At 38.3% G+C, this 10,250-nt stretch overlaps 1 protein-coding gene across 1 annotated transcript in view; it reads right to left on the bottom strand.

The window, feature by feature from the left end:
- Positions 1-414: 414 nt before the first annotated feature.
- Positions 415-10,250, bottom strand: part of HORMAD2 (HORMA domain containing 2) — a 67,838-nt gene continuing 58,002 nt past the window's right edge. The window contains exon 11 of the mRNA XM_054594349.1: positions 415-519. Within this exon, the coding sequence (XP_054450324.1) occupies positions 415-519 (105 nt within the window). The remainder of the gene's footprint in view (positions 520-10,250) is intronic.

Here is a 10,250-nt window from a genome sequence, read left to right as displayed (position 1 = left end):
TCTAGAGGGATTCCAGCACACAGGTTACAGCAAGTTAAAACATTTCACAGTAGTCTAAATACCTGGGGAGTTTAATTACGCAAAGAAAACCCTCTTTCCTTTGAGAACAACAGCTTATTTCTTTTCAAAATTGCTGCTGTGGGTGCTTTCATAAATACGAAGGGTGTCTCATCTCTAAATCAGTCTTGAAGTAATGCTGTCCTAGGGCAACACTGGTGGCCATGTTTCCTTGTGGCAAAGTGAACACATGTACTAGCCAGTAATTTACCACTTAGTAAACGGACAAAATAAGTTGAGCAACAAATTTAGTAAAAGGTTTTGGTGATAGGAACTTACTTTCCTACTAAGACACATCATGCAGTTTGCTGCAAAACAAAGTTATTTTAGAATAAAGGTAGCAACGGCATCTAACTTTCATTTTCCGTCAGGGATGAAGACTTTAGCTGGTTCGCTGACCTTCCTTTTCTTCCTGGAGCTCTCAGAACTTTGCTGACTGTATACAATATTCGTTCTTTGAATCTGTGAGAATCACCAGAGAGAGAGGCACAATTCAGCAAAGATTTTGATGTATGCACGAGAGACAAACAAGCCAGGCAGACCAAATATCCATCCTTTTAGCTGCATAACGGATCCAAACCTGCTTTCCTGTGGGCTGGTTTGGCCCTGCTGCCAGTATCAGCATCTGGTATTCCGAGTTTCAGGAGCTGAGGTCCCCTGGAGGCAGCCAGTTTTAGGGACAATTTCTTGGCTCTCTTTAGTGGAATCTAGCACATCTAACTCTTGAGGGAAGAGTTGTTAAGATGTGGGGTCAACAAGGAGCAATTAAGGGTCAGGAGAGTTGTAGGGTACTGGTTGCTTTAGAGGCAAAGATAATTTAAGTCCCAATTTCAGTTAATAGAAACATACAACCTTATCTTTTCCATCATAGGTTCAGACTAATGAATTGGGAAGGACCAAGGCCCTTTTTTTCTTCTTGAAGAGAAGTATACGTTAAAGATTAAAGGGAAGCTGATTAATGAGTCATCACAGGTATATAATTCTCCATTGAGCTCAGCTTTGGTAAAGATTCTAGAACTTATTCTTGCTTACTGAATGAACAATTAAGTGTATTATAATGTGTCAGATAATCTCTAATGCTTTGAATTCCAGAAAACACAGAGAGGATATTTTTATATTTTCTAGCCACTAGATGGCTAGATTTTTCCATGTCCTTTGTTCTTTCTTTGGTAGAAAAATAAAATAAGATAAATACTTTTAAGCAAGACTTGTCAGAATATCTAATAGGGGTTCCAGCATTATCCTTTTTCCTTTTGTTATAGATACAGGTTATAGTTATTATTGACGTTTTATTCCTACAAAATACTGAGACTATGAATAAAACATTTAAGTATCAAAGACTGGGTTTACAAATGGTTAATTTAATCACTAACTTTTCTTTAAGTTTTAGAAAGCAGTTGAAATTCTGATCTCAGAAACCACAAATTCCCTTTGGCTTAAACTAAGACACTGACTATATAAAACAATAAAACTCTGAGAAAACAAATAGAGCTGTTCACCAAATCACTGCCTTGCTTAGATATGTAAAAGTTGAAGTGGTCTACTCTAAAGGAAGGGAAATAACAACATAAAAACCCAAGGCACAAAAACCAACTTCTTTATCTATTTCTTACAGTGTGGCTGTAAGAAAAAGTGCTTGGTAAGATTTACTTTTTTAGAACTATTGCTTGGGCATGCTTTTCATGAAATTATCCTCACTTCTATCAAGTCTGGGTACACTGGGGAGAGGAGAAAATGGATATACAAATCCTCAGATGACAAGCTGACCTGATGGTTTAGTAGTTTTGTTCTTTTTTTCTTCTTTGCTCAAAAGTAAACCAGAGTTTTATTACAAGTTTCAGAACTATAATTTTATTGCAGTGAGTTAATGGCAACATTTGAAATAATGTATACAATGTCAAGGACACCAGTGAGGCCTGGGAACTCTCAATGGTTTACAGAAAACTAGTGGGTTCAAAAGCAAGTATGTTTTCCATCAGGAGACACTTCCTAACATAGATGAATAATCTATATGAACTATATAAATCAACAAAATCCATATGAAGAAACATTTTTCAGGTGTATTCCAATGGACTGAGTTTGCATATTTGATGCCAAAGTCAACGAGGCAAGCAAAGGGTCAGCAATCAGGCAGGCTAGAGAGATTATCTGGGTGATTCAAGCAATATTGATGATCATCAAATGATTTCTAATGCATGTCATATTATGCTTTAAACAGATAGCTTTTAAAGTGTTTCTTGTATACAGACTAACAAGAGGTTATCATGACCCACTTACCTCAGGAATTGAGTATCTACATATATGTCTGGAAAAAGCCCTGAAGATACACATTCTGCTGTATGATATTTCCCTACTTTTCATTTTTGGTGTGCTAACTAATATATTCTCCATTTGGGAAGCCAAAGAGCAGGTTTTGCCTTAAGCACAAATAGGTTAGTTAGCTGACTTGGTAGCAGTATTTGAACAGCACCGGAAGGGGGCTCTTCTTTTAAATAAACCCACTTGTTATTTATTTCTCTATTCATTTACTCAAAAATTAAGCTTGGTATTTGAATGTTTGTTACTGTTTTTGGCTGTCTTTTCTCCTTTCTACACTTTCTAGGTGTGACTCCTAGGAATCGGTTCCCATGTGTAAGCAATGGCGCCTCTTTTTTAAAAATCTAAATGTGTTTATTGGGACGGTTCCCACTCATCTTGATTCAAATGCTTTTAGTGCTGCTTCCTTCTGAAGGAGCACCCTTCTGTCACCCTTACTTTTCTTCCTGTAGGCCGACAGAGCATAGAGGAGAGCAGCCAACACACAAATTACTGGCTGTACATGGCTAAAGATGGGAAGGTCACCACATTTATATATTTAACCTAGATCTCCCTTTTGAATCCCAGGCTCATGTGTATAATCAATTGCCTACTAAAAGTTTCCACATGGATGTTCCAAAGAAAACTCAAAATGTTATGTGCCCAAATTGAATTTGATCATCTGTCTCTGTAAGCCTACTCCCATTCTTTGTTTGCACTCTCTCTGATTCCCTTGGAGGTGTCCAAATTAAAAACCTGGGAGTCATCCATGGCTGCTCCATCATTCTCCCCTAACTAGCCATAATTCCTACTGACTCTACCTCCTTAATATCTCTCAAGTCCATCCATTTTTCTCTATTGCCCTTGCCTCTCCATTAGCTCAGGCCAGCATGATCGCTCCCAATTACTGGGCCTGGACGCCCGCTATTACTGCTTCTCCAATTCATTCGCTATTCTGGAGCCTAAGTAGTCCTACATTAAATGCAACGACATCACTCTTCAGATTCATTATCTACCCATTAGTGACTTCCCATTGTCTTTGGGATAAAATCTGGACTCCTTACGGCTCTGGCCCATCGTTGTAGCTCCATCCTGCCCTAGACTTACTTAGCCACTTGCAATTCTCCAAATGGCCCCTGCTCTCTCCCCTCTAGACCTTGCCTTTCATGCCCACTCCCATGCTCTGCTCTCCCTTTTATCACCAAGCCCAGAGTCAGCCCTTGAATTTCTTTTGCCTACTGGCCTTCCCTTACACCTCTAGGGCTGTGTTCTGTTCTTACCCTTTCTGTAGCATTTACCGCATAGTATCAGGCCTACTTACCAGTCTTCTCCTCTAGATACTATATTAGTCATCTTTTTCATTCCCAGGTTCCTGGCATCTTGTAGGTGCTTTTAAATTACTGGCTGAATGAATGAATGCATTTTGAAGTTGATTTTAAGCCAGGCATTGTGCTGAGCACTAGTACCATAACTCTAGTGATATAAAGATGACTAAGACACAGTTGTTATCAAGAATTGAGTCTTATAAGGGAGAAGCATAAAGCACATGATCATGATATAATGCAATACGATATAATAGACATTCAATAGCCACAATAGACATTCATTCATTCAGCAATTATTTACTGAGTATCAGTCCTGTGTATGGTACTGTTTTAGGTGCTTGGGGCATATCAGTGACAAAAGAGATAAAAATCCCTGCCCTGTAGATTTTACAATCCATCCACTTTTTGGCTTAATAATTTCCAATGGCATCTCACTGGTTTTGGGACGAAGTCCAAAGTCCATACCTTGGGTTTTCATACACCATCAGTGGTTCTTTACATTTCTAGAGAGGGAGAGGGAGAGGGGGTCATAGATTCGCTGTAAGACCCTAGTGAAAGCTATGCACTCTCACCTCAGAAAAATGCTCACAAAAATTTTAAGAAAAAAGGAAAATTCTCACCCACTCATCTACTGTAGCAGGTCATTTGAGGGGGCTCTGAGACCCTCTGAATACCTCCTAATTAGAGTCACTATCGCACAGGGCCTGGATGTGCCCCAGAGTACCATCCTCATCTCTTCCACACTTCTTCTCACTGTCTGCTCTCTTTTCTCATACCTTGCTTATTCCTGATTCTGGACCTTTGCATAGGATGTTCCTTTGCCTAAAATGCTCTTTTCCCTCCACCTGCTCTTTCTTTGCCTAATACATTTCTAGTCATTCTTCATATCTCAGATGAAAGTATATTTCCTCAAAGAAATTTTCCTTACCCCATTACAATTAAGTTAGGTCCTTCTAATCATATGCTCTTAAATAGCGTCCTAGGAGATCAGGGTCTTGGTCACAAATTGCACGTAGTAGGGGCTCAATAAATATTTTTCAGTGAGTGAATGAATCTTCAAAGAGGACTCTGCCAGGAGTGTAGAAAGCATGAAGTGTATACAGGGTGATGAGTCATGCCATTGTAGTAATCAGGTGATAACTTGGGTAGCAGTGCAGGTAGAGGGAAGTCAGCAGTGAGAAATATTTAGAAAGTAGAGTCAGAAAAATGGCCAATTGTATATGATGGTAAAGGAGAGGTAGGTATGTCAATAATGACTCTAGTTTCTGGTTTAGTTAACTTCATAGATGTAGGTACAGTTCCCTCAGGTAGAAAACAATGAGAGTTTTGAACCTGTTGAGTCTGGAGTACCTGTGAAACCCCACGTGGACATATTGGATAGGCAGTTGTCTTTGAAAGTCTGGAGCTCAGGAGAGATGTCTTGGTTGGAGATGTAAATTTGGGAGTCATCAGGATATGAAGGCTAATTAATGCGATGGGTGTGGAAGAGTTTGCTTATTGAGAGATCAGACCGTGAGAAGGGAAAGGGGCCAAGACATAGCCTAAGGAACTCCAACATTTAGAGATTAGGTAGGAGATGAGCCAACAAAGGAGACTGAGAAAGAGAGATAAACGAGGACTAGCAAATTGTCATGTAAAGAAAGCCAAGGGACTGGAAGGAGACTTGATTTGGGAGAGTAAACACACAATACAGTATACAGATGAATACCTGAAATCTATATAATTTTATTAACCAATGTCACCTCAATAAATTTAATTTAAAAAATAGAAAAAAAGAAAGCCAATGTAAGAGAATATTAAGAAGAGGAAATAGAGAAAATAAAAAGGGTGATGGTGGTGATCGGTAGTTCCAGGTGTTGCTAAGAGGTCAAGGAAGATGAGAACTAAAATATGTCCACGTGATTTAGCCACATGGAGACAACTAGGTGCAATGGACTGGTCGGGGCAGAAGTCACCTTGAAGTCAGTTGAAGAGAGTGAAAAAAATATTTAAAAATTGAAGTAACAAGTATACAGTTTTATAAATAAAAGAAATTGAGATAGCTAGTAAACAAAGTTTTATAAAAGTTGAGAGGGAATGACCAGCTCCACCTGGGGAATTTAGAGAAGGCTTCTAAGCAGAAGAAGGACATTGACTTGGGACTTAAAGGATGAGTAGGAGTTCACCAGACAGGAGAGGGGAGAAAGGTCATTCTAGGCAGAAGGTTCAGCATGTTTAAAGATACTGAATCACGAAATGATGAGGAAGGTACATGGGACAGTGAGAAATGTTCCTTTATTAGATGGGCTCTTAGAGTGAGGTGTTGTGTATCTAACACACTTCTGTTAAAAATGTAAATCCCCCTGGAATTATTATTCAGTTTGATGTTAGTGTAAGTTAACTTATTAAATGGTCTCCAAGTGGCAACCTGCTGAAAGCAGGGTCTCGCAGGCTTCAGAAACAAGGACAGATAAGTTTTGGTATAGAAAGAGCAGTCAAGGCACAGTACTTACTTTGCATTAAGCGGTAGATCTGTGTGGGGAACCAAGGCAGGGAGCCCCAGGCAACCAGGAAATAAATGAGTAGTTTACGTGCGTGGGGTGAAAGTATAGTGAATTTTGCTTACTTCAAAAGTATTTGCAAGGTCAAATCTGGCAAATTTAGAAAACCAGTTCCTTACCAGTATAGGTTTATAATCAAGTGTTAAGTATGGAATCTTTGGGTTTGGAAATTACCAGAGAAAGAAATTTTATGGTTCAGAGAGGGTCTGTACCCCTATAAATAAGTTGCTATAGCAGTGATGTTATTGTAGTTTTGATTCTTTTACCTTGACATTTACCTTTTTTGCACAATGAAAGGCAGATCAACAGCAATTATTAAATTGCTATCAGCATAAACGTAGCTCATGTTAACACGTGATAAGTGAAGAGTAAGAAAACAAATGCTTAAAGAGAACACTCACCTCCAAATCCAGTGGAGCTGTGAGCTCTCTGATATATTGGGAAGTGTCTCATGTTTTACTGGGATTAATGAAGTTTGCCCATTCATTTACATTCTTGATTCTCTGTACCAGGGTTTTGGACCATGGCTATCTTTATTTAAGAGGTAAATATGTATCCTTCTTAGAATCTTAACCACATATTTGCATTAATCTTCAAAAGTTATTATATCAATTCTTTTTCCATATTTTCTAAGGCATCATATGGCTTTAAAAGTTCTATAATTAATTCATTTATTCAACAAATGTTTTTGAGCACCTTCTCTGTGCCAGGCATTGTGTGCTAATAAGCACTATAGACACTAAGCTGGTCAAGACACACTAATGTCCTCAAAGAGGGCCCGGTGGGGGAAACAAACTGGTTACAGATGAGATGATAGAGTCATGTATAGGGTAAAGCAAAGGTTCCAAAAAGATCTTATCAGCTCTTCCTGGGGAGGCCTGGCAAGGCTTCAAAGGGGTTGTGAAGCTTGAACTAAGTAGTGCAAGATGAATAGGCATTCACCAGGCAAGTGGCATTAGAGATTGAGGTTGCAGAGAGAACATTCCAGACAAAAGGAGCACAGGTACAGGGATATAAAGCAGAATACCCCTGGAGAATTGGGAATAGTTCAGTAGGGCTAACAGGAAGGGCACAGGGTTAGACATTGTCATTCTCTGAAGTTTGGACTTTATGCTGCAATGTTGTGCCACCAAAGGGTTCTAAGGACCTACTTGTTTTTGACAGCTCTAAGGAGTGTGGCAGCAGTGTGGAGTAGACTGGGGAGGAGTGAAACAAAAAGCCATGAGGCTACTTTAGAAAAGAACTTTTCTGAACAAGAACAGAGCAGCAGTGAGGTTAGAGAGGAAAGGACTAGTCAGGCAGAAAGCTGAGGAGAAATAGAATGAACACCTGAACCCAAACCCTGACATGACTTGGTCACTGACTGGAATGGGCACAGGGATGGCAAAAGAAAGAAAGGAGTAAACAATGACAAAAATTACCCATGTTTCTGGTAATGCCATTGACCAAGATGGGAAATAAAGAAAGTGAGGGGGTGGGTGATAGGAACATGGTGGGGAGAGTAGAGTGAGAAATAATGACTATTTGAATTGCAGATGAGACATCTGAGTGGAGATGTCCACTGGGGCACTGACTATATGTCCTGGAGTTCAGGATGGAGGAATTTGCATCAAGAGCACCTATAGAAAGATATATTTGCTTTGGACAAGAGGTGTGATAATTACTTGAGGTCTAGAAGGAAGGAGATAAAAGGGAACATAAATACAGGTACATATTTAAATGTGGGGGCAGGAAATAGAATGATCCATACTTGATAGCCTTAACTATTTCTATGAAGTAGAGTTTAGGTCATCAGCTTTGAAAGGGAGGGAATTGGCCTTGGGTGGTACTTAAGACACATGTTGTGAAGTTATGGACAATGGAAAAGGGAGTCAACAATAGACTTTTAAAATTAATGTTAACTGTCACTTAGGATCCAGAGAGATTTCAGATATATCACCTTCAAATTAAAACTTAAGTTTGACATTGGTTCTTGATCCTTTTATACTAAACCTAAAATATTATGTATTTTTAAAAACTTAAGTTTAACATATTAAAAATTTTGCTCTTCTTTTTACAAACATTTGAATGCTTACAACAAACCATATACTGTGCTGACAACATCACAAATGTTATCTCATTTATTCCCCACAATAACAGTGTGAGGGCAGGGAGTGGGGTTTTATTCCTCTTTCACAGATGTGGAAACTGAAGTTCAGCGAAGTGAAATGACTTGTCCAGTTCACACATTTAGTAAGTGGAAGACTTGAACCCAGACCTCCTTATTTCAAATTTAGTGCTCCTCACAATTTGCTTCTTCAACCCAAAGGGGAAAACAAAGGTAGGAAATTGCAGATGAAGCCATCAGAACTCTATGTAGGGTTAATAGACTTCTATCTGGGGTTGATCCTTTTTTAGGCATAACCTAGTGGGACTTCAAACTAAATACAGCCAAAGCCAAGTTTGCCATTTTCCCTTTGTAACCAATTTTTCCTCATGACTTTTCCACTTGTGTTAATCACCATTTCCCAGTCATCAAAGGTCAAAAAAACAGACACCTTAGATTCTTCTCTCACCTCCTAATGCCTACACAGAGTTCTTATAATGAGTAAATGTAATAGCACAGATAGAGCACCTGGTACAACATAACACATATGCAAGTTACTCAGTGACTGATATCTGTGATTATCTCTAGTGTCTCTGGTATCCCATACTCCAGACAAACTGGATTGTTGCAGGAGGATAAAGAATGGGGCACCATTTTTCAGTGTGACCACCAAGGCAGAGACTGGGGTGATATGGCCACAAGCCAAGGAATGTCAGCAGCCACCTGAAGTTGGAAGGGACAAAGAACAGAATCTCCCCAAGAGTCTCCAGAGGGAGTGTGGCTCTGTTCTACACCTACCTTCACTGCAGCTCAGAAGCACTAACTTTGGACTTCTGGTTTCTAGTGAGAGACTATACTTCTGATATTTTAAGCTACGAAATTTGTGGTAATTTGTTACAGAAACTCTAGGAAACTAATATAGTTACATTCCTCAAATACACCTTATTCCTTTTCCTCTTTATTTCTTCCACCTTTCAGAAAACAAAAAGTCTTCTATTTCTTACTAATTTTAAATTTTGAATAATTCCTTCAAGATCAGTCTCTAAAAGTATTTCATCCACAAAGCCTTTTCTGCTCCTTTAATCACATATTTCTTTCTTTAGCAAATCATCACAGGATTTTTTTGTGTGTGATTGTGTTTTTCTGACAGTATAAATATTTTTCAACAATTTTTCCTTTACCTGGAACTGGGTTTTAAGTTTTTTAGGAATTCATTTGTATTTAATATTATGGTCTTCAGACTCTCTATAATGCCTTATGCAGTGTCTTTCATACAGTAGGTATCAATAATTCTTTTGCTACCTACATTTGCTAACATCTATAAAAGTGTTCAATTACACAGTTATTCATATATCCTAAAGCTGCACTGTCTATTATGGTAGCCATTAGCCACATGTGACCATTTAAATTTAAATTAATCAAACATAAATAAAATTTAAAATTCAGTTCCTCAGTTGCATTAGTCACATTTCAAGTGTTCAATGGCCACATGTGAATGTTCAGTTCAAGCATTCAATAACACATATTAGACATCACAGATAAAGAACACTTTTCATCAGCAGAGAAAGTTCAAGTTGGACAGAACTGCTTTACAGAGGCAATCTGGGGATGTATAATCCAGGTAAACATAAAGTTTCATAGGGACCATAGCAATAATAGAAATACAGAAACTAGAATGCTTTTTTCTCAAAATGCAAAGACATTATTATAACAACGTCAATTTTCCTAAGATTATTTTATCAAGTCAATATAATCCCAATCAAAATTCCAGTAATATGCCTGTTGAAACTTTAAAGCTGATTCTAATAGTCACCCAGAAGTGAAAATCTTAAAACTACTAAAAGAGTTGCTCTTTCAGATAACAAATTATAATATAAAACTTGATTAAAGCATAATAGCAGTAATATAGAAGTAGGCTTATGGATCAGCAAAATAGACTAGCAGTCT

Source organism: Pteronotus mesoamericanus, unplaced genomic scaffold (assembly GCF_021234165.1).
Source record: "Pteronotus mesoamericanus isolate MK-2021 breed Mesoamerican mustached bat unplaced genomic scaffold, CSHL_Meso_final scaffold_507, whole genome shotgun sequence".
Classification (NCBI taxonomy): domain Eukaryota; kingdom Metazoa; phylum Chordata; class Mammalia; order Chiroptera; family Mormoopidae; genus Pteronotus; species Pteronotus mesoamericanus.
The sequence above is the reverse complement of the archived record's forward strand: the minus strand, read 5'-3'. Positions and strand labels throughout refer to the sequence as shown.